Raw genomic sequence first — 25,016 nt, 5'->3', positions numbered from 1 at the left:
TAAAGTGTTCCAATGTACGTGCAACTTCGTGTAAAAAGACATTTATGACATTTTAAATAGCTTTGTGAGATTTAAATATTTGGATTTGTGTGCAATTGTTACGTCCAGCCTTATAGGATTTAACTCTTTATTCGGTAGGAAGGATATTTCAGGGAGAACAGGTAAGGCAGGGAAGAACGTAACGAAACGTGTAGAATTCCCGTAGGCACACAGATTAAGAGAGGGTAGGTGCCTCAGGTCGAACGCACTTTTTATGACTCAAAAATATAGGTCAACGTGCCGATAAGCCCGCTATAACCCGTTTCAAGTCGTACGTCCGTCGGTCCAAGTTTCGAGTCAACAAATTGAATCGCTTTAACTCGGGATCGGACCAGGTGCAGTTTTTGTTCAGGATGAGGGAAGGTCGTTATTGATTAAAATAAATGATGAAATTTATGTAACAAAAAAAATAACGAAGTATTTATTCTAAATTTTCCAAAATGTTGTAAGAATATAAATAGGCGCTGAAGTCGTGATTCAACATAATTTGTTGGCTATGAATTTATAAATATTGAATTACAAGAATGGTTCTAAATAAATTTCACAAGAGTTTACAGAGTTTAAAAATACGTAAGGGATTATTATTATAGTTTTCAATTACGCAAAGGGTTATAAAAATAGATCTTCGGTTGAGTTTACAAAGGTTTTAAAGAATACGCCAGAATTATTATTAAAAGTTTCAAATACAAAGGATTATAACATAGATTTCGGTTGAGTTTACAAAAGTTTTAAAGTTTAACAAAAGGTTTTTAATAAAAATTTAAAAATACACAAAGGTTATTAATATAAATTTCGGAAGTGTAAAACTAATGGGCAGCTTTTTGCTTGTGAGTGACATTATATCTTAAGTAATTCGGGGAAGGAAGGTGAGGAAAGTGCTGACTCTTGAAAATTAAAACCGTGAATTGTTGTTTGGACTCTCGAACACTAAGGGCGGAATCCGCGTACCGGAACGGCCGGTCGGACTTTCGAGCGACAGCCTCCGAATCCGCGCACCGGAACGGCCGGTCGGACTCGAACGGCAAAGCTCGCATCCGCAAACCGGGGAAAAAAGGGGGACAAAAAACTCTAAAAAGGAATTATTTATAAATAATAGAAGCTTGTCCTAAAGAATTAAAACGGAAGGAAGTAGATGTGTAACGTAAAAACAAAAGAAAGAAATTGTGATTGTGGGACTTACTCATTACTGGTTCCCAAATAAATCCATTTGTTGGAATCGAAGGGATTTCTTGACCGGATGGAACGGCTGAACTTTATGGAACTAAAGTTTATTCGCGCACTGATTCTACATGATTATTTCTATTATTAACTAACTAAATAACTACTATTTTTCTCGTTACTGATTACTAACTAACTCGCTATTTCATTTTCTCATTACCGTAACAAAAAACTGACTGTTAACTAATTCTCTTATTAACTGAACTGAACTAACTAACTGACTAACCAACAATTCTTAATTAACTTACTACTCTTAACTAGCGTGAAAAACTAACGTTAACTGCCTGTTTCTCTTCAAGATTTGGTAATATATGTACAAAGTCTTACAAGGGGAGGATCCAGATGTAGGTGGTTCAAATATTCTAATTGGTAGGACTCTTTTTCAGGATTGTGTGGTGGGTGAATTCTACGTTTTTTTATTGGAAAAATAATTTTTCCTTTTTGACCAATCATACGTTGAGCACTCTGTCGAAAGTTTCTCTGTTTCCTCCCACATTCTTTTAATTTTATTGAAGGGATCCGACTATCTATCCTAACCTACCGCGTAGGTTATCTTCCCTTTGAGTTTAGAAGATAAATAATTCTTTATCGTGCTAGACGTGTGACGGTATTGTTTGTAGATGGAGGAAACGGTTATTTATTTTTTGCTTATGTTTAGATACTTTATTGCTCATTACAGTAAATAATATCGGCAATTTTGGAATCGTTTAAACTTTTGGTTTTATTTGTGCCATTCCAAGTAAATTCCGTGGCAATTAATTGGTCGGTAAAAATTTGTTTTACTGCCATGTTCAAAAATTGTCTTAATTTTGACGCTCCTAATGTAATTAAATGTTCAAACTACATATAATGAATAAAAGTGAAACATTATGTATTTAATACATTTCAACTTTTACTAATAGTTCTTTTTAGAATTTTTGTTTTTTATTTTTTAATCACATTATTTTCTTTTTATCTATTAAATACATATATTTATAGTATTAATAAAATTACTTTAAAAAATTAATTTATTAAAATTATAATATTTAAACAGCTTATACTTAAAATATTTTTTTCATGAAATCTTACAAGGGAAGTATCACAAGTGTCCGACGCCAATTTGATTTTCCTTGAAATATGTTGTCAAACACACAAATCTAAGAGACACGTATTTTTTTTTATGAGCGGAGTTTTATGTTTAGAGGGTGAAACACCCCTTTGAAAAAAAACAATTTTATTCTTTCGGATATCATCGGAAGTATAAAAGATAGAAAAAAATTTTTTAAATAAAAGTTGTACGGTTTTAAGAGTACTTTAAATTTGTAAAGAAAAAAAATTTTTTTTTAATTTTTTTGTTTAACAAAACATCCCCTACCATTATTTTTTTTAAATAAAAAAAATTTTTTTGCTATATTGAAAGATTTCTTTTTTCTAAATTCAACCATGTATATTAAAGTTATGTTACGAAATATCATTTTTGAAAATTAATTATAAAGATTTCCGTATATAAGCTATCCGTGCTCATGTACGCAAATAATTATCGTCTAAACAAGATTATACACAATTTTGATAAGATATATAATAGAAATCTATATAATTGATTTTAGCATCACAAATTATAAATTATAAATAATATTAATAATTATAATGGTTTTTATTACTTTTTTTTAAAATTAGTAAATTTTTTTATTTTACTAATTTCTGTACATTATTTCTTTATATCTTGTGATTATTTTCTTAAAGCTATTTTTGGTCTTATGCTTTTATATTTTGTTTATTTACATAATAAGATTGTGATTTACATCATCACAATTATTTCTAAATATTTATTAATAAAATAATTTTTAAATATTTATACAATAAATTTATACATTTTGTATTGTATCATTTACTCATTATACTCATTGCAATAATGATACTCAACGAAGAAATGTTTTAAACATAATGATTTTTTGCACCATGAACATTTTACTATAGCTACATTATGGCAACCTTCGATATCACATGTTGTTGAAGTATCATCCAAACTAAATTCTACTGGATTTTTAAATTTCTGTAGTCTTTCGTTCGTATAACCACTTTTAAACCACGAATATTTAAATAAGTTACGATATCGCGGGGATGACAATTGATTATGTATCAAAGATTGCAATTTTATTATATTATTTCGTTCATGCAAATTTATATCACATTCCAATAATAAAACTATATCTGAAAATCTTTTAGCAAAATTTTTCCAAATTCTAAATCCGTAAACATCTAATGGTTGTATTTTTCCTGTAGTACCTTTCGGTATAATCATAGTAGTAATATGTTTATCTAGAGGTGTTAAATCCGAAATGATATTGGGACAATGTCCGGTCCATGAATCGATAAGAAGAACGCTATTAGAACCAATGTTTGGAAAATAAGCTTTTTCTAACCACATTTTAAAATGATCTGTAACAAATATAGATTAATTTAATAACTTTCTTATGATTGTTATTAGATTGTTAAATTAAATATAAAATTTTATAAAGATGATAATTGATTATGTATCAGAGATTAATTTTATTATATAATTTTATGTAATTGTTTATCCAAATTTATATATTTTTTTAATTATCAATATTTAAAAATCTAAAACCTTATAAAAGAAAATTTATATTACCTGATGTCATTTTACCAGATTTCGATGCTTTTACAATAACATTTGTTAGTTTAAATAAAGTTTCTTGTACTCTCGGTCCAAATTCGCCGTTAGCTTCTTTCAAAACAATAAATAAAGGTGACAGCAAATTACCATTACATGATATTATTGGTTGTATCGTGTATGAATGGGTTGTTGATGACACAGATTGTACGATACGCTCTACTTTTTTTATTCCTTTAGGAGACAATGATCTTCCAGAATGTATTTCTAATTAAAAACCACTTTGATCAGAATTATAAACATTTTCTGCTCCAAACTGTTCAATAAATGGTTTCACTGTTTTAAAAAAATTATTTGCTGAGTTTTGTAAATCAATAGAATCTTCCACTGTTCTTTTAGTTACAAACTTCGTAACTTTTCTTGAAACAATTCGATGGGATTTCTTGAATCTTGATATCCAGCTGTGAGATGCTTTAAATATAGGAATTACATTTCCTATTTCTTCTTGAGCTTGTAAAGCCCATCTTTTTAAATCGATATCATGAACCATAAATCCTGATTCAATAGCTGCAGTAAATTTATCATGTGTAAATTTGGAGATATAAGATAATTTTTCCAAACGATTTCCAGTTGATTGTAGTTGTTCTTCCCATCGTCTTAACTGACGTTCAGATGAAACTCTTTTAAATTTACTTTGTACTGATTTTAGAGAACGATGCCTTTTTCTGTGGTTAATTTCTTTATTATCGTCTAAATTCCGCCAATATTCAACAGCTCGTCTTTTATAAGTACTGTCAAAATTTACTTCACTGTTTGAACACTGTAGATGAGAATTTAAATTATCTTCACTCCATGCTTCTTCGTCATCTTCAATTATTTCGAAACTGTGTAATTTATAAGGTTCTTGATAATCGAGATAGGTTTCTTCCATCACTTCCAATCCATTATAGTGAAAAATGCTATCTAGCAATAATTTTTGTATGTCTTCTTTTAATTGTATTTCTGCTTCAGTTACTGGCGTTTCTGTTAGATATATTGAACTTACAGATGCCAATAAAAGTCTAACAACATTAAGCGGATTGAGAATCATTTGTAAAGATGTTAAACTTTGCTTTGTATTATAATTTAAAATCAATTTAACAAATTGCACACATATGATTATTACAAAACGATTGCACTGATTGAAGTAAGACTGCTACATGACTATATTTATACTGTCAATTTATACTTATCTTGAGTGTATACGTAAGCCTAATAAGAGATAAAGATTAATTATATTTGATGAAAACATTTTAATTGAAACATGTAATTCATCACGTTCTTGATATGAGGTGTTGTACCTCTCGTTGTGAGTACGATTTGGGATCGCTGCCAGAGATCTCGCGAGGAAGGTATTTCGTCACATACACCGTTATTTGTCTTGAACACTTTTATTCTTGTATTCAGTTACAATGGGTAGATCGCGACCCCGCAAGGCAGAGTGTCGTGGTTGTGTATTTATAATAAGTTATCTCGGCGATACACGATCCCGCAAAGCAGAGTGTCGTGTGTAGTCTTAGTTTGTCTACTTCGGATTGACCCGATCCTCACCTTCTTTCGCCGGTTTATATATCCGATAATTCGGTAGTTGGATCGAAAGAAGGGGAGGATTGCGTGAGGGCGTAAATCGGTCAGTATTCCAAATTATTGCTTAGACAGCAAGTGCTGTCTAAGGAGCATTGCGCTAATTGTCGAGCGGATTGCGCGAAACCTCGCGCGATGCGCTCGATGCTGACTGCAGCTGACCGACTTACGTCATCGTGTTACTGACACCTTATCGTTATGAGTGTGTCACTCATAACATCCCTCCCCCCTGATAAAAAGAAAATGAGGGTACTGAATTTTTGCTTTTTCGCTTATAGTTATATCGCGTCGTCAGATTGTTTACAATTTTCGTTTTTTCGACGCTTATAAACTATATATAATTACAATAATAATTACAATAATTACATTACAAGGTGTCGGATGTCGTATATACAATCTTTCGTAAAAAAAATTTTCTTTTGACTTAAATGACGAATTATGCGCAAAATAGAATGTTCAATTTTGAGTGCCCTATTATAAAATTTGTTTCTGTCTTCTTTTGAGGTATTCTCCTCGTTTCGGTTTTACTTTCTTTCTTTTTCATTATGCTTCTATGAACGGTTTTAGTCTATTTGTGTGTACACGTGTTGACGTCCTGCCCTTTTTTATTGTATAATTTGCGTCTGAGTGTTTCTCAGTGATTACGTAGGATCCCGTCCATTTCGCGTCTAGTTTTTTAGATCTCCCGCGGCGGAGAGTCTCATCATATTCTAATGGCAAATCATCCTTTACGACGTACATTGGATGCTTTATCTTATGCTTGCCTAGCTCGATGGTCGCCTGTATTTTTCCTATTGTGTAGACCTTGTGGCCTGTTATCCCGACGAGAGCTATTCTTTCATGGCGTATTTTGATTTCGCCTTTTAAATTTTTTACTTTTATCAACGAGAGTGTGGCTCCGGAATCGAATAACGCGTCGATTTTTCCTGATTTGGAAAATCTCGTATTGGAAGCGTGACTAATTGTAAGTCAAGTCCGCTGTCTTTGTGTGCGTCTCGCTTTACATGCGTAACTTGATACGCTGCGGCTGTGTGCGCCGAACTCAAGTCATCGCTCGAGCTCTCATCGCTGTTGCTATTCGCTGATTCCGAGCATTTTGACTTTTTAATTTCTTTATTTTTATTTTTGCTATTTTTAGCTTCAGCCTTTTTATTGTCTTTGGCTCTTTCTTTGAGCCAAGGGTCACATTCTTTTTTGGGGTGCCCGTGTAATTTCCAGCATTTGTTCCGGGCATGTCCGGATTTTTTGCAGTAATCGCAGTATGCGTTTAATGTATTTACGCGAGAGCGTCCTTTCGGTCTCGGTAATTTAAACTGTTTGGCATGTCGACTGTTTCGACATTCTCGTTCATTGTGGCCAGTTTTCCCGCACTTTCCGCATTGGGGAGTCAGTTTATGATTATTCTGCTGAGATTCAGTTTGGACCTCTTTCTTGTGTCCATTGGTTCGTGGATTAGGTCTCTTGACCTTTCCTTCTGCGCTCGCTTTTGCGATTGTTTCATAATATTGAGTTGCCCAATCCCTCGAAGTCTTATTCATCTCGGGGATTATATTTCGTGCTTCTTTTAAGCTTGAATATTAGTTGTGAGATCCGTGCTGGTGCCGTAAATCTCTGAGCGATCGCCTATGTGAAGGATCTCGCGCGTGGCTAGTAAGGCGTTGCGTATTCCTGGCCATTTCCCTTGGCGGAGAGTGGACTTCGTTTCGATTTGCAAGTTGAGAACGAAGTTCGCCAATTTCAATTAATAGCTCATGGAGTATGTTCTCCATGGGGTATATCGGTCGCCTATTTATTTGTGACGTTGCCGGTGTATTTCCACTTTGCTCGTGTGAGTCTTGAAGCTCTTGTGCTTCTTCTTCGGGTTCTTCCCGGATTACGCGGGGTGACGCATGTGGCGGAGAGCGTGTCGACCGTCCCGCTACGTCTGTCCCCGTTGGTGAACGTGTGTCCATATTGTCCATGTTTTGCTCGGTGGACATTTACGTTTAGTTATAAGCGTGCGTGCTGAGTTCGCGTTACGACTTATTTTGTAATATCGCGTATGTCGCGTTGCGCTAGTGCGTTTGCATTCGTATGCCTTTGAATTACAGTAGCTATCCTAGCTATTTCTTTTACGGTAATTTCAGTTACCGGGGGTCAACCGATATTTTGCTCTATTCGTGTTACAATTTTATGTCGTCCTACGCTTGTTTCGCGTAACAATTTAATGTTTGTCGGACTCACATAAGTACGATGAGCTGCATGGTGCGGCGATCAGCTGAGCCTTGTCGCGGTAGGTCTCGGCGTCGTCTCGAGTTTCACTCTTATCGCTGACGCGCTATGTACGCTCCGGCGTGGCTGGCTTCCTGGCCTGTACAGCTGATTGCTCGGTGACGCTTGGTTCCTCTTGGATCTTCCTTTTGGCAGTGCAAATCCCACCGCTGCCACCACTGTTGTACCCCTCGTTGTGAGTACGATTTGGGATCGCTGCCAGAGATCTCGCGAGGAAGGTATTTCGTCACATACACCGTTATTTGTCTTGAACACTTTTATTCTTGTATTCAGTTACAATGGGTAGATCGCGACCCCGCAAGGCAGAGTGTCGCGTCTATTAGCTCGTTGTCCACGACCCCGCAAGGCAGAGTGTCGTGGTTGTGTATTTATAATAAGTTCTCTCGGCGATACACGATCCCGCAAAGCAGAGTGTCGTGTGTAGTCTTAGTTTGTCTACTTTGGATTGACCCGATCCTCACCTTCTTTCGCCGGTTTATATATCCGATAATTCGGTAGTTGGATTGAAAGAAGGGGAGGATTGCGTGAGGGCATAAATCGGTCAGTATTCCAAATTATTGCTTAGACAGCAAGTGCTGTCTAAGAAGCATTGCGCTAATTGTCGAGCGGATTGCGCAAAACCTCGCGCGATGCGCTCGATGCTGACTGCAGCTGACCGACTTACGTCATCGTGTTACTGACACCTTATCGTTATGAGTGTGTCACTCATAACAGAGGGATACGTGACTTTTAGTTTATTATATATATATATATATATAGCAATAATTTTTGTACGTTTTCTTTTATATATATAATGAATTAAAAGTCACGTATCCCTCATATCAAGAACGTGATGAATTAAATGTTTTCAATTAATATGTTTTCATCAAATTTAATTAATCTTTATCTCTTATTAGACTTACATGTATATTCAAGATAAGTATAAATCACGTGTTTTCAATTAAAATGTGTGTGCAATTTGTTAAATTGTTTTTAAATTATAATACAAAGCGCATATGAGCACGGATAGTTTATATACGGAAATCTTTGAAATTAATTCTCAAAAAAGATATTTCGTAACATAACTGTAATATACGTGGTTGAATTTAGAAAAAAGAAATCCTTTAATATAGCAAAAAATTTTTTTTTAATATAAAAAAAATAATGGTGGGGGATGTTTTGTTAAACAAAAAAATTAAAAAAAAATTTTTTTTCTTTACAAATTTAAAATACTCTTGAAACCGTACAACTTTTATTAAAAAAATTTTTTTCTATCTTTTATACTTCCGATGATATTCGCTCCGAAAGAAAAAAATTGTTTTTTTTTTTAAAGGGGTGTTTCACCCTCTAAACATGAAACTCCGCTCATAAAAAAAATACGTGTCTCTTAGATTTGTGTGTTTGACAACATATTTCAAGGAAAATTAAATTGGCGTCGGACACTTGTGATACTTCCCTTACAAGCCTTTCGCGATTTCCATCATTCTTTTCTTCCTCCATCACCTCGAATTCTTTTATAGAGTCTAGTGAAAGTCCTTCTAAGGGTTGCAAGAGGCCTTCATGAATATAATTTGTCTTCTCCCTATCTTCTTCAGTTCTTCGACATTTGCTACCATTTGAGTAATAACAGCAGTTAATTGATCACTTTTCTCTATGATTTGTTGTTACTGTTGCAGCAGCTGCTGCTATTGCTGTTCCATTGTTTTAAAAGAATGTTTATTAACCCTAATTATTATTGATATATTAGTCCAGTAGTTAATATACACTTGAGATATACATACTTTATTCTGCACCAATGCAGAAACAAACATAATTTTATTTTTCTACTCACTTTAATTTTTTGTCTAATTTTTCCAACCGTAAGACGGATTTTTGACTGTCGTCTTCAACGCGGACGTTCTTTAATGGTTGAAGCTTTTGCTTTCTATAAATAGCGTATTCTGAATATTATTTATCAATTACAATAACTTCTTGACATAAGTGTACATATTGATTTTAAAAAATTACTTACGAATCAAGAACGTTGTTCTTAGTTGGTTGGATTTTTTGTAAATTTTTGACGAGCGATCGAAGTCTCTCCGTTTCAGCAACCATGGAAAGCGATGTTTTAACAATTTTTTTCTTTGGCGGAGATTTATCGGAAGATATTGGTAAAAACGTTTTGGCGTTTTCACCGGCCGGCCACAGTTGGTTTTCACCTCCATCTGAGACGCCTTTTCGATGTTTATGTTAATGTAGAATAAAAAATTTATATATATTACAAAACTATATTACTATTATATTGGTTTTATTTTCCAATAATTTCAGTTTTATGAGAAAATTGTGGAATTAAAATATCAATTAGATCCATTTTTGTTGATATTATCTTAAAAAATGCTAACGTTAACAAATTTGAATACAAAGTTATGTTAGTTACACATCACTTAAAGAGGTGAATGCACACCGTGTTTCACCCACACCCTCCTCTCTCACCTACCCAACCTTGAGACATACCTAACTACATAACTACATAAAAATAAATAAATAAATAAAAACAACTAAATGTAAAGATTGTAGATTATATAAGATAGATATTTAAACTCGAGGTAATTCTAACCGTGTTAAAAGAGAGACACAAATAAATTCATTTCAATTATACTTTCAATTATACTTTCTTCCTCTCCTTCAACACTCCATTTCGGCCTTCTATAACATTCCTTACTTTTAACATCTTGCAAATTAAATACGTCAAGTAAATTAGATAAGTGTTTACACCAATATAGACCGACAGAATCAGAAATACAGCCAATGTCATAAACAGGACTTTATGTTAGAAATTTGTTAATAATTATATACGTATCCCCTCTGTGCTGGATAATATTTTTAATTATGCCAATTTCTTTATTTTGAAAAATACAGTTGTCTCTTAATGATGTAGATAATACGATAGTACCGATTTTAAGTGTTTTAATTTTAAATTGCTGACAATTATAAGCCTGAATTTCAGAAGTAAGAGGACCTTCAATATCATTTTTGGTTAAAAGAATTTGAACGTCATTACCAACAGGTTCTATAACGTTATTATTAAACTCACATATTCTCTTGTAAAATTATTGCGACGGAAAATGCGGTTTTCTTCTAAATTTGCGAAATTCAGGCATGTTATTTTCATAAAAAAATGCGCTAAAAGAATCTGAACTACATAATTTTGCAACATCAGGAATTGTGTGTAAAAGTGCGTGTACATTATATGTAAGAAACTGCTCCCCGTTAAGTTTATTACACATAGTGACATAAGTTTCTATTGCGGCAAAAAACAAATACATTCTCTTTTAAATGTTCGAAATTAAAGAAACGTATGACACAATGTAGAAAAAAAAAATGTTGGTAATAATTATTCGATAATACACCCAGTAAAACAGCTGGAGCAATGTAAAGCAAAAATTGTCTGTATTCAGTTCCTTTAAAATAACTAAGCATTGTTAATTTGTTTGGTCTGTGATTAAATTCTGTTGGGCAATATGTTTCCAAAATTGTCATTCTTAAATCTAAAAATTGTAGTTTTCTATCATTCAACTTTTTACATCCATATTTTCCATAAATATGAGCAAATAAACTTTTTTAACATTACATAAATATATCATATGAAGACTTTCAAATGGCACTTGCGAAACTAATCCTATCACTGAAGCTAATGAACTTTCCTCTTTATGATTCCCTCAGAAAACAGCAGAAAAAAGCCGAGAAATACGGAGCATCAGTAAACACAAGTCTAACTATACTCAAATGCGCCAGAGAGAGAGAGAGAGAGAGAGAGAGAGAGAGAGAGAGAGAGAGAGAGAGAGAGAGAGAGAGAGAGAGAGAGAGGGAGAGAGGGAGAGAGGGAGAGTGGAGCGAGGGAGCGGGGGGGAGGGAGAGGCGAGGCGAGAGGGAGAGAGAGGAGAGAGGGAGAGAGAGAGAGAGAGAGAGAGGGAGAGAGAGAGAGGCGGGGGGGAGAGGGAGAGAGGGAGAGGGAGAGGGAGAGGGAGAGGGAAGGAGACGTGGAGAGGGGGGTAGGAGGGAGGGAGAGCAGGGAGAGAGGGAGAGGGAGAGGGAGAGGAGAGGAAGAGGGAGAGGGAGAGGGAGAGGGGAGAGGGGAGAGGGAGAGGGAGAGGGAGAGGGATTGATTGATTGATTGATTGATCTTTTATTAGCTTTCTCAGCTATTTTCAATACATATATATACAATTTTATGCTACATCATTAAAAACAAACTCTTTTAGCATTCGTTTAAACATTTCTAAACGATTACAATGTTTAACTTCGGGTGGTAATGCGTTATACATTAACACAGCCTCATAAAATAAACTTTTTTGCGCGCTTCTTGTTTTTCGAAATTCAATAACAATATCCCCTGTCTGCCTAGTTTCGCGTTCTCCCTCTACTATTCTAAGTCTATTACTAAATTGCTCCGGCATCATATTATTTAAAATCTTAAAAATAAATATGCACGTGTTGTAATACAGCCTTTGTCTTATGGTCATAAATTGCAACGTTTGGTGCATACATTTAACTTTGGTACGTCTGTTACATTGCAATATGACTCTCATAGCTCTATTTTGCGCTTTTTGGAGCCTACTTAACTGTGTATCTCCCATATCTATTAGTAGCGTCGCACAATACTTAAAGCGAGGTGCTATAATTGTCTTGTATATCGTACATCTAGTGTAAGCCGAGATAAAGTTCCCTATTCTATTTAAAAAACTTATTTTCTTCCCTATTTTCTTTAGCATGTAATCACAGTGACCGCTAAATCTAAGTCTATCATCAATAATTATACCCAAGTACTTTATTATTTCTACACGCTCAATCTCATTTCCATCCAAACATCTCACAGTAGTATTGTCTCTCAATTCTTTTCTTATCCCTCTAACTAACATATATTTTGTTTTCCCCGAATTCATCTTCAGTTTATTAATATTCATCCAGTCCTCCACTACGTTAAATGCAATATTCAATTTCCTCTCTACTTCCGCACTACTCTCACCTGTTACATATATTAAGGTATCGTCCGCAAACATTTTTATATTACACATATCCGAGCAAACGTTAACAATATCATTTATATATATTATAAACGACAATGGGCCCAATACCGAACCCTGTGGCACTCCGTATTCCGTAGTCAGTATCTTAGACCATCTATCATTAAATTGAACTTGTTGCATTCTATCTTTTAAGTACGACCTAAACCATTCTAGAACTGTTCCTGTAATACCATACTGGTATAATTTCTCTAATAATCTTTCTCTATCAATTGTCTCGAAAGCTCGTTTAAGATCTACAAAAATAACTCCTACTATTTGTCTCTCACTAATAATCAATTTCCATTCATCTATAACTGTTTGAATTGCTGTTTCACACGAATAATTTTTTCTGAAGCCCGACTGATGTTCCGTTATGATATTATTACTTTCTAGGTAGACCTAAATTTGCTTTTTAACTATTATTTCTAATACTTTTTCATATATTGGTAATATATTAATAGGCCTATAATCACTTGCCCTCTTAGGTTTCTCTACTTTTGGTATTGGAATTATCGTGGATGTTTTCCACTCTTTCAAAAAACAACCCTCACTCAATGACTTATTTATTATATCACAATATTCCTCTTCTATGACACAAAACACCGTTTTTAATATATCGCTAGTTATTCCTTCTTCTGTACCTTTTTTTTTTGGTAATTCCCTAATGATTTTTCTTACTTGTTCTGTCGTAATTGATTCAAATTTTTCTAGCTCTCCCTTTTTTTCAATACAATAAATTGTTCTCTTATTTGTGCTTGTTGTATAATTCTTATCTATAGATTTTATTATGTCTTTAATACTTTGTATATAATACAAGTTAAATTTATCAGCTATATCACACTCTATATTATTGTCTAATATTTCAAAATCTATTTTTCCTACAACATTTGCGCCTATTGGTCCTCCTCTAATAATTTCTTTTAATGATTTCCACATAATTGTGGAAAAGAGAGAGAGAGAGAGAGAGAGAGAGAGATTGATTGATTGATTGATTTATTTATTTATTTATTTATTATGCCTAAGCGAGGCTACAGGGCAAAGATACACTGTGCAGGTGATGCAATATACATCATAAAGCGAGTAGTCTATAAAAAGAAATAAGAAATAAGCGGTGCGTAGTACTAAACATGGCATATAACATAGCGTTAAGTAACAAGAATAACAATATCGATGTAACAGGATTAGTGTTGACCTTAACTAAATTAAGCAAATAATAGTATCCTAATCAATGTTCAAGCAGGTATACAGACGAATAGCAACAGATAGTTATTACCAGCAGCAGAAAAATTCAAAGAAGTGCATAAACCAATTCGCATACAACAATCGCCTGAAAAATAACAAAAAATAACAAATCGCAAAAATTAACAAAAATAACAAATCGCAAGCAGTATCAAAAATATGAAAATCAAACATGAGTTAAGGTTATAGACATCACATATTACAAGTAGTAATTATATGCAAAGAAAATATAATATCGCAGTAGTAAAAAGGAAAGAAAAGAATAGAAGCGAAGGACGCATGGTTAGATAAGCTTAGTTAGGTAAGCTCGGATGCTGAAAGATAAGACTGAAGAAGGTTCTTAAAGATGTTCAGAGAGGGTGCAGATGTAATGTGGTCGGAAAGAGAGTGCCAAAAATAGATTGCAGAAAGCTGAAATGAGTTTCTAAAGGTAGTTGTTCTATGTAAGGGGATGTGAAAGCAATGTAATGTTGAAGCAAGCCGCTCTAATCTTCTCGTTAAAGGATCAAGAGGAATAAAAAGTTCATGTAAGTAAGGAGGGGAGCGCAATTGAAGAATACGATAAACTTGGCATCCGAGAAAGTATAACCTTCTGTTTTTGACAGAAAGCCAGCCAAGCCTATGTCTGAACGGAGTAATATGATCGTCACGCTTGAGATTAAAAATAAAACGTATGCAACAGTTAACAAGCCTCTGCAACTTGGTGTTCAATTCATTATTCAACCCTTGATAAACTAAGCAACAATAATCAATGTGTGGCTGGATGAGAGTATTAACTAATTTGATGCGAAGTTTGGTCGGGAGTGAGTTTTTGTTAAATTTAAGCTTGCATAAAACATGATGGACGCACCTCGAGACATGTAGGACATGCTTCTTCCATGAAAGGTTAGACGTAAAGATAACGCCCAAGTTTTTCACTTCATTCACATAAGGTAATGGCATCGAGTCAACAATAACTGGTGGTAAGAGAGTGAAGTCGATATTGATGACGTGGGATTGGCTGGCAAAGATAATAGCTTTAGTTTTGGTGAGATTGAGCTTTAGACCATTTTGTTTGGCATAGTCAGAGATGGCACATGCATCTACGGAGATGGATTCAATACCTCTAAGGATGACGGCAGGCAAACAAGAGTAATAGATTTGTAGGTCATCTGCAAAAAGCATGTAGTTGGAAAATGATAAAACTTTTCCTATGTCATTTAAAAAGAGCGTGAACAAAAGCGGTCCCAACACTGAGCCTTGCGGGACACCCAAGGCCGTCGAAATCCATCCAGAACTATTGCCAACATCATCAATCACAGTCTGCGAGCGACCCGTTAAGTACGAGAAGAACCAAGTAAGCACACGATCAGAAAAGCCTAGCTTCCTAAGTTTCATAAGCAAGCGAAGATGAGGGACTGTGTCAAATGCCTTGCTGAAATCGAATAAGTTCATAATTGTAATAAGTCCATTCTCTATCCCTCGCTTAATGTCGTCGCCAATACGTAGGAGAGCAGACTGAGTACAATGATTTGATCTATAAGCAGACTGATAAGGATCTACCAGATTGTGCACACATACATACTCATTAATCTGTTCAGCAACTATTCTCTCCAGAATTTTGGAAAGCTCAGGTAAGTTGGCAATAGGTCAAGTATCAGCTGGAGATGAAGGAGCACGGATCTTTGCGAGTGGACGAATAAACGCACATTTCCAGCTAGATGGAAACGACCCAGACTTCAAAGAGTGGTTGAATAATGCAACGCTCCACTGAGAGATGTGAGGCCATGCCATACGCAAAATATAGAGAGGAATGCCATCAATTCCCGAAGCATAAGAGTGAAGGGGTCCCGACTTAATGAACTTAAGGATAGTACGAGGCAGGACTTGAGAAAAGACAAACTTAGGAGGATCACGAAGACAAGTAAAGTTGAAGAGCAAGGAACAAAAGTCTTCATAACGCAGCAGCGAAGCGCAAAACACTGAAGCATAATATGAATTCAACTGCTCAGGTGTGAAAAACTGGAGAGGCGATGCAAAAGTGGATTTAACAAGCCTGAGACGCGCAAGCTCCCTCCATAGTTTAGCTGGATCGGTGACACCTTCAAGTAAGCCTAAAAGAAATTCACTTTTGGCACGTTTGATATCAGTATTAAGTTGATTGCGCAAGAGTCGATACCTAGCAAAACCAAGTAGACTGTTCGAACGCTTCGCCCGTTTATATATTAAATTCCAATCGCGCAGACGAGTTTTGAGATCGTCGGAAAGCCATCTTGCAGGAGGCCTCCTGATTGCGAAAGTTCGAGCTGGCGCAAAAGCATTAAGAGCACCCTGGAGAATGCTGGACAACAAGGCACAGGGTAATTGAGCATCTGTGTCATTAAGCAGGAGATCGAATTGAAACTGAGCATTAGTCATATTCGTGGTAAGAAAATCGCAAAAATCCGCCGCTACAATACCTTTATAACTGCGACGCAACATAGTGCGTTTAGGGCTACTGACGAAATCCAACGCAAGCGAGAGGCTCAAAAGATTATGCCCAGCGATGAATAGACAATCAGACTTCGAGAAAGATGAGACCTTGTCTTGATCATCTACAATAAGGACATCAAGAACCGAATCGGATGTGGCAGTATGGTAAGTGGCCTCAGAGAATAGTATATGGAGTGAGAGACTTGACATAAGTTCACGGAGATGATTAGCTTCGAAGTTGTTGGTGGAAAGGTTGCCGTTCAGATCACCATCTATAACTACATTCTTACACAGGTGGGATAACCTAGATAGCTCATCGATGAAGTTATGAAGGAGTAAACCCTTAGGTCTTTTATAGACAGAGCCAAAGAGTAATGACTCGTTATATGGCATCCGAATGTCGATGATCAGGTATTCCGGGTCATTGACATGAACTCCTCTAGATACAGCTACAACTGTGGCTTTCAATGATTTGTGGACAAAGCAAGCGACACCGCCACCGATTCGACCAACGCGGTCTTCAGAAAGTAATCATCAAGGGCGACAAGATCGTCAGAAATGCCCGCGTGTAGCCAAGTCTCGGATACTGAAATTACGTGATAGAAGGTGGAATAGAAGTGAAGTCGGATAAAGTCAATATGCCCTCGCAGGAATTAGCATTAAATTGAGCAATGCGAAAAGAAGCCAATCCTGAAGATAAGATAGGAGGTGAGCCAGAGGTTGACGGGCGGACAGAAGGAGCATGTCATACAAGTTTATCCAAACCAGCGTTGAAAGAGATCTGGATGTCTGGTTCACCATCTGAGCGTCTCACATTTATGCAGCCATCCCTCGCCCAAACGTATTTATAAGATCGCTCTTTAGCTACACGCCTGGTAAGTTGCAAAAGCTCGTAAATATTTTTAGGCAGCAGTTCATTTACAAGAATTCTCCGTTCAGACTCGACACCGCAAATCTCCTCTGCGTTAGGACACGTCGCGCACGCTTTTTAGAAATAACAACGTCTCTAACAGCAGCTGAAGCCAAGGTCACCGTAAGAGCAAGTTCTAGCGTCCGGTGGACCTAGATCATGAGACGTTCCCGGACCAGATTTCCGAGCCATTGTTCTCACATCAAAGATGTAACAGGACAAATCGGGTATTCCAAGCGTCGAAAATACGTTGTTAACACAAGCTAAAGGAGTGATGAACAAAGTAGCTGGCACACCCGAGACCAAAAGCATGTTGTCGGAATGGGTCCGAGGGACAGAAGAAGAGGACGACTTATTACTTGCTAAGTCATTAACCATGCTGGTGAGGGTAGCGCACTGCTGCTCTAGTGAGGCAATGCGCTGACTATTGCGCTCGACGCTGCTTGCGATAGAATTCAACCGATTCAGTTTCACTGTGATTTCCCTATTAGTTTGATTATAGTCTTCCGCTAGTGCGGAAAGCTTCGCATTAATGTCGCCGTTAGTTTGCTTTTGGTCTTCCATAAAAGCGGAAATTTTCGCATCCGATACTTCCATTTGCTCGACCAGACGAAGCAGAAGCTTGTTTGTTGAAGTATCGCCACCGATCAAGGATTGCGACGCTGACTCAGCCTGTGCTTGCATGCGCAAGCCGGAACTGCCAGAAGCAGCTGCACCAGTCAATTCGAATGACGGCGCAACAGCTTACGGTCGGCGTCAGAGGCGCACTCAAGAACGCGGATAAAGCTCTGCAACAAGAGTCCGTATACTTAGAGCTTGAATAAGACTTGACGCAGCCCGGGTGAAATGCGCGTTTGCACTCACATTCGACGGACGCGGTAGCAATGGATTTCTTACATCTAGAACATGTGGGTGGCAGGGAATCTATGTTGTAAGAAAGATATGGCTTTACAGAGTTGGGCATAGCACCAACGTAGGACGCCCGCAAACTAACAGTCAAGTGCAAAACTAAGACTGACAGCAGTCAGTATGCCAAGACAGTACTATTATAGAAAGTGTACTAAGTGAGAGCGTAGGAGACCAGATGGGTCACAACAACCATCACACGGCGACACTCAATATGTTCGACACGGAAATCGTAGGCAAAACACACACTATCAAAGTCTGATGACACTTCACAGATAATAGAAATGAAATTCCAAGCAGGACACCCAGTGGATATAGGATCACGTAAAGCGCACACCACGGAGATGAAGCAGGGCCTGGCAGCAGACGAGCACGCAGAGAGGTGGCAGACAGAGGCGGCACATGCGCAGGAGAGAAACGGCCAATGGAGTAAAGACTGAGAGAACACTCCAAAATCAGCTGACAAGTCCAGCAGGACAAAACAGAAATACGCCAAACGAGGGCCAAATGGACACCGTCCACGGGTAGGTGTTGAGAAGTACGCCTGTTCCGTTGGAACACAGCCAAAACCAATGACATTGAGCGAGCGCGGACTCGCCCGGGATTTGCCGATCGAAGAGACGTCGATCGGCAATCAGTCGCGAACGAGTCCTTTCTTCGTAGCGCACCCGATTTTTCCCGAGCGTCACCGGCGGCGCTGCGGCGGGGAGACGGGGGGCTTCTGGACCGGTCGGCCACGAGTTCTCACTCTCTTCCGAGCCATCGATCAAGCAACAGCTTTCTTTGAGCATTTAGTGATAGTGATTCGAGTGCGACGATCGAATTTGTTTTTAAGAAAACGTGTCTGTGCGGACTTGGGCTACGTAGCCGTGCTTTTACGTTTCACGCGAGATTCGAGTCTTTCTCAATATATTCTTCACGTGCGGCCGTGTCGACAGCCGGCCGGCGAGGGAGCCGAGCCTCCCATTTGCGTCGCGATCCTTGTGATCCGACTTCCAGGGATCGAACTTCCTCATTTGCGTTACGATCCTCGCGCCATGAATTTCTCGACGTGATTTCGCGCCCTTAAAGAAAGTAACGCTCGCACCTCTGATTTATAATATCTTCGTCGTTTTTTTGTGTACTGAGCTCAGTGTAATAATTCTTTGAATAAACTTCTAAAGGGGGTTTTTGCCGGGCTCGCACTTGCGGCCTCGGATTTTCCTCCTTGGGTTCGCCCTAACTACAGTCTTTTAATTTAAATTAAAAAGTTTCCCACATTATCATCCCACTCAAACTATCTCGCCTATCGAAGGGGATTCGAAAGGCGGGAATACGATCACGCGCGGTTGTACATTTTGGTGCCTCCTGTGAGGTGCGAGCTAGTGCAACGAAGTAGAACGGTCTCAAACGTAACGATACAAGTGTAGTCGTGCCACATACAACGACCGTCAGCAGTGTTGCATCACCTTTTCAACGACTCAACATCGATATCATCGCCGTCGCTCCCGCACCAGGACGCCTCCCTCTCAGTGGTCATCGACGCCTGCAGTCTCCGCGAATCGCAACAAGATAAGTCAAATCGTTCTGAAAATTGCGACGTTGCTTTCCCCCGGGAACGTCAGGTCCGAGGGGGCTACGCCCAATTAAACGGGAATCTCTCTATAGACGGTAACGAGTAACGCCTTCTTAGTTGGGTGCGATAGTTTACAAGAACGGTATCTTCAATATTCCTCGAGAAAGCTCTCGATACGGTATCGGTAACTTACATACGGTATCCCCCAATATCGATTAAGATTGCTCTCAAAGCGATAGCGGTAACTTGTATACGGTATCCCCCAAATATATCGGGCGAAATTGCTCTCGACACGATAGCGGTAACGTGCAAAAACGGAAACTTCCCAATACTCTAAATTTTAGGGCGCCAGGCGCGACTTCTCGCGCCACACAGTAATTAGCGATAATGCGGTAACCAACTAGGAAGCGTTACAAGTGCCGGTAGCTCTTTTACTCTAGACGGTAGAGTGGCGTGGTTCTTTTGAGACGAAAAGTGTGGAGATGTCGGATCGAGGCAGGTCGTAGAAAGATTCGGTACTTAACTGGTTAAACAATTAAAGAGTTATATTGTATTTCGGTAGTGATAGTGAACACGGTGACAATGCAACAATGAGCTTTACTCAAAGAGTCTTCACAATTAATTCACGGATATATACGGATATAACTTTGATAGAGACGGAAACGAATTATAGACACAAAAATGCGGAAACTATAGAATTGATAATACGAGGCGAGAGGCCGACGAGGCTCTCCGCTCGAACAGAGACAAAATTACTAATGGCGGAAACAATTCGCGGTAACAATGATTCTAATATAACTATGACTGTCGGCACCGGCGTAGTCCGAGAGGGACGTACTCACGTTATCAAATATTCGGGGCCGGTCGGTCCAAGCCCTCGTGCGGCCACAAAACTCTACTTTCAGTTTCGAGTTACTTTACACAACAGTAGCACTAACGGTATCGGATTTCGGATGACCGATATCACAACTAGAACGGTATCCGGTATCCGGTCCCGCACGAGGGTTGACCGCCTTATCCGAACCTTACGTATCGATGGCTGCCGAGTGATGGCCTTACAAAGCGAACGGTGTCCTAGTCTCAGAAGTCCGTAGCGGTAACTATGGCGGTATCCTGGGGCTCGTCCTAGTCGACACGTATGCTGACACGGCTTGCCGAACAGTGAGAAGCCCCGGTCCCGCGCCGGCCGGCTCGAGCCGCCGCGCATGCGCGTGCTTCGATTTTCGGTCGATCCGCACGCCTCGATCCCATGCCGCGCCGCATCGCCTCTCCAAATGCCTCGTGGTCCGCGCGTGACGACTTCCGCCGATGAGAGTGTTCTAGCTCTGCCGTTTTCGGTTGGCCCGGCTGGCCATGCCGTGGCCGAACCGATCTGGGTGGCGGGCGGTTGACAGTTTGACGGTCGCTCCCCCGGTCTGCAGCCCGGTGGCGTGCCCTCGGCGTGATTCCTCCCAAGAATCTTTTATGTCGCCATGCGGTATCCTGGCTGCCACGGTTTACTTGCGGCAACGGTATCCTTTGCGGCTTAGGGCGGTAACAAGCAGCGGAGCTCGACGCACGGCTCGGCAGGGAAACTCTTGGCGGGGCACCTCGCCTACTGTCGCTTGCTCGCGATACTATTCCCCCGACGGCTGCTCCTCCTCCGTTCTTTGTACAATAAAAAATGAGCCCTCACTCGGCGCCTTAAATCTTAAATATCCTAATACGGTACCACGAAAACAAAAAAAAGAAAATAAAAAAAACAAAGTCGCGTCCCCCTCGGCTCGGCGAGGAGGAGCCCCAGATCGACCCCCTCGGTCGGACTTACGCCCTTGTGACGAGCGCGACCGGACGCGCCACGTCACAAAATATAATAATTTCTACGATCTCTCGTCTACGCGGCCATTGCATCGTTTTTCGCGCGCCACGTGCGACTCATCTTTGTCTGTTCGAGCATGTTCTAGCTTGCGCGCGACCGTTGCGTCATTCTTCTACGCGCCGCATACACTTCCTTCCACCGCGCGACCGGTTTTTACTTGTTCGGGCGCGCACCACGCATCGACCTAACGACAACAAAACAATTGCGAACGTAGGACTTTTGAGCCGGGACTTAGTTTTCTTTGTTTTCTTTTCTTCTTTCGCTTTCCTTCTTCAAAGGAGGCTCGATTTTTCTCTCTCTTGCGCGTAAGGGTTTGGCATTTGACTCGACATGGACGCGGCGACGAAAAGGAGAATTGCGTTTATCGCGAGAAAAATTAAGTCCGTGGAGACTCAGTTAACAAATTTAGAGAACGGATTTAATGACGGGAAATATAATAAAATTAATGCAAAATTAAGACTAAAGCGAGTCACCACTCTTTTTCACGAATACGAAAATTTGCATGAAAAATTGATCGAATTAGATGAGGAGAACGAACTCGTCGGAAGAATCACGCTAATACAAGACGCGTATTACGATATTGCCTCTCGCATCCAAGGCATACCGAATGCTGACGAGTCGGTTCAACCGGTCATGGGGCAATCGACGTTTCTAGAAAAGCAGAAGCTTTTGAAACTGCCCGTCGCCGAACTTCCCAAATTTGACAGAAGCTATGATAAATGGCTTTCATTTAAAAATACGTTTTTAACAATAACTGACACACGCTCGGATATTGATGACCTCGTTAAATTTCTCTATTTAAGGGACACACTACAGGTGAGCGCGTTAAATAAAATTTTGATGTACGACGCGGACGCGGCTAATTACAAACCAGCCCAAATGGGAATTACTTGTCGAATCGTACAAAAGAAAACGTGTGTTGGTGTCGACACACATTGACGCGATTCTCGACGTCAAGCCGTTGCCTAAAGCAACTTCCACGGAACTTTCCAAATTAATTGACAACGTGCGGCAACATTTGAGAATGTTAGAAACACTTCAAGTACGGATTGACGAACGAATAATTATCAGGGTACTAGAAAGATCGTTGCCGGTCGGAATTAGGAATAAATGGGAAGACACGTTAGCCCTTGATGAATTACCGGATTTGAAACGACTTTACAAATTCTTCGACGAGACCACTTTCCGACTATGTACATTAGAACATGATAACGCGCGTAGAGAGGAAACGAGTGGCAAACGTCGCGCCGATTTGCAGCCGTCGACAACAAAGGCGCGGCGCGTCGGGTCGGGTACACGCGCACTTGTTCTCAATACATCGGGTGCGTGCGTGAAATGCAAGGGAGATTATCCCCTCTACAAATGCGCCGCGTTCTGGAAATTAATTGTACAACAACGATGGGATTTTACGCGACAAAACAAACTTTGCCGAAATTGTCTTCGCGCGCACGAGGGCACGTGCAACGGCACGCATTGCAAGTTTTGCCCAAAATTCCACCATTCGCTTTTACATTCGCAGAAAAAATCCTCAAACGCGACTAATGACGTAAAACCTACAACGAATGCTGATTCGAAACCAATTTCATCGAACGCCAAGGCAGAAAACACCCAACAAACATGACTAGAATGTATCTCGCTAAATACCGTGTCGTCGTTGCCAAACTCTCAACTCATGATGAGCGCAGTGGTAATGGTTCGCGACGCGGGGGGCAGGATGATGGCCGCGCAAGCGTTGCTGGACACGTGCTCAACAGCACACTTCATCACGGAAAGGCTCGCAAGCCTTTTACGATTGCCTATGCGGGCGTGTGCAATTCCGGTGGGCGCAATTGACAAAATGAGTATGATGTCTCGACTTCAAGTCGAAGTCAGTTTTCAAGTCATTACAAGGCAATTACGAGCGAAGCCTTACGTTTTTGACCATTCCGAAGATCGCGAATTCGATACCGGATCGAATGTTTCCGCGCGAGTTAGTTCAGCTTCCGGCGAACATTCAGCTGGCCGATCCGCAATTTCATATGCGGCGTCCGGTCGACATTTTAATTGGCGCCGGAGCCACACTCTCGATGCTATGCGTCGGACAAATTAATCCATTGCAAAACAACAGCGATTTAATCTTGCAAAAAACGCGGCTAGGATGGGTAATTGCGAGGGGTATTCGCGATAATAATAAGAGTCAACGGACTTGTTGCACACTAGCAGAGTTATCCGCGCAGTTAGAAAAATTTTGGACAATAGAAAACGTAGGAGATAAGTCTGATAAACTTTCAGACGATGAAAGGTGCGAAGCGCATTACGTGAAGAATACAACTCGTGACGCGAACGGGCGTTATATCGTGAGACTGCCTTTCCGAACGAACAACACGGATCTAGGATATTCGCAAGCTCTTCGACGTTTCTATTCACTTCAGAAACGGCTCAGGGCAGATTCTCGCGTCAACGCGGAGTACAGTAGAGTCATGAACGAATATATAACACTCGGTCACATGTCTTTAATCAAGAGTGAACCGGAGGACGGATATTTCTTACCGCATCATGCGGTTATTAAAGCATCAAGCAATACCACAAAGATTCGCACCGTATTCGACGCCTCCGCGAAAACCAATCGCGGCATTTCACTTAACGACGTGTTGCTAGTCGGGCCAATGATAAACTTCTCGATCATTTATTGCGATTTCGCGTGCATAAGTACGTCGTAACGGCCGACATCGAAAAAATGTATCGTCAAATACTCATACATCCGGACAATCGAAAATTTCAGAGAATCTTCTGGGAAACGGAAAACGGTATTCGAACTTAAGAGCTCAACACGATAACGTTCGGCGTTACGTCCGCGCCGTTCCTCGCGATACGAACTATCCAACAACTCGCCGACGACGAAGGATCGAAGTACACTCGGGCACGCGACGTTTTGAAACGCGATTTATACGTAGACAATTTGTTGACCGGCGCGCATTCTCTAGATGAAGTACTCAAAATTCGCGACGAAATCATCGTGCTTTTACAACGGGGCGGGTTTAACATCCGACAATGGGCTTCTAATCACAAACACGCGCTCGACAATATGAGCGAGAAGATTTTAAACTTAGATTGCGCGATCGAAACGCCGTATTGAAAACGCCGTATATGAAAAACATTAGGTGTCGTGTGAAATTCAAATCGAGACAAATTGGTTTTTACCGTGAAACCACTCGATTTGTCCACAAGGGTAACGAAACGCAACATCTTATCCGAAATTGCAAAGATATTTGATCCTCTCGGTCTGCTCGGCCCGGTAGTATTATACGCGAAAATCATAATGCAAAAATGTT

The 25,016-nt window shown here is 39.4% G+C and overlaps 2 protein-coding genes across 3 annotated transcripts; one reads left to right on the top strand and one right to left on the bottom strand.

Annotated features, from left to right (window-relative positions):
- Positions 1 to 2,927: 2,927 nt before the first annotated feature.
- LOC118647731 lies at positions 2,928 to 5,085 on the bottom strand. Of its 2 annotated transcripts, none has more exons than XM_036293169.1 (2): positions 3,887 to 4,165; positions 2,928 to 3,675 (listed from the first exon to the last, which is right to left on the bottom strand). In XM_036293169.1, exons 1-2 carry the CDS (start codon positions 3,894 to 3,896, stop codon positions 3,125 to 3,127), a joined length of 561 nt encoding a protein of 186 aa, XP_036149062.1. In that variant the 5' UTR covers positions 3,897 to 4,165; the 3' UTR covers positions 2,928 to 3,124. The 2 variants fall into 2 exon arrangements, 1 of the variants encoding a protein (XP_036149062.1); XR_004964906.1 differs by having other exon boundaries at positions 2,929 to 3,675; positions 3,887 to 5,085.
- An 18,337-nt stretch (positions 5,086 to 23,422) lies between these two features.
- On the top strand, positions 23,423 to 24,404 carry LOC105840940. The gene is made up of 2 exons (XM_012688032.2): positions 23,423 to 23,572; positions 23,637 to 24,404. Exons 1-2 carry the CDS (start codon positions 23,423 to 23,425, stop codon positions 24,402 to 24,404), a joined length of 918 nt encoding a protein of 305 aa, XP_012543486.2.
- Positions 24,405 to 25,016: the final 612 nt, after the last annotated feature.

Source organism: Monomorium pharaonis, chromosome 10 (assembly GCF_013373865.1).
Source record: "Monomorium pharaonis isolate MP-MQ-018 chromosome 10, ASM1337386v2, whole genome shotgun sequence".
Lineage (NCBI taxonomy): Eukaryota > Metazoa > Arthropoda > Insecta > Hymenoptera > Formicidae > Monomorium > Monomorium pharaonis.
This window is presented reverse-complemented; position numbering and strand designations above follow the sequence as displayed.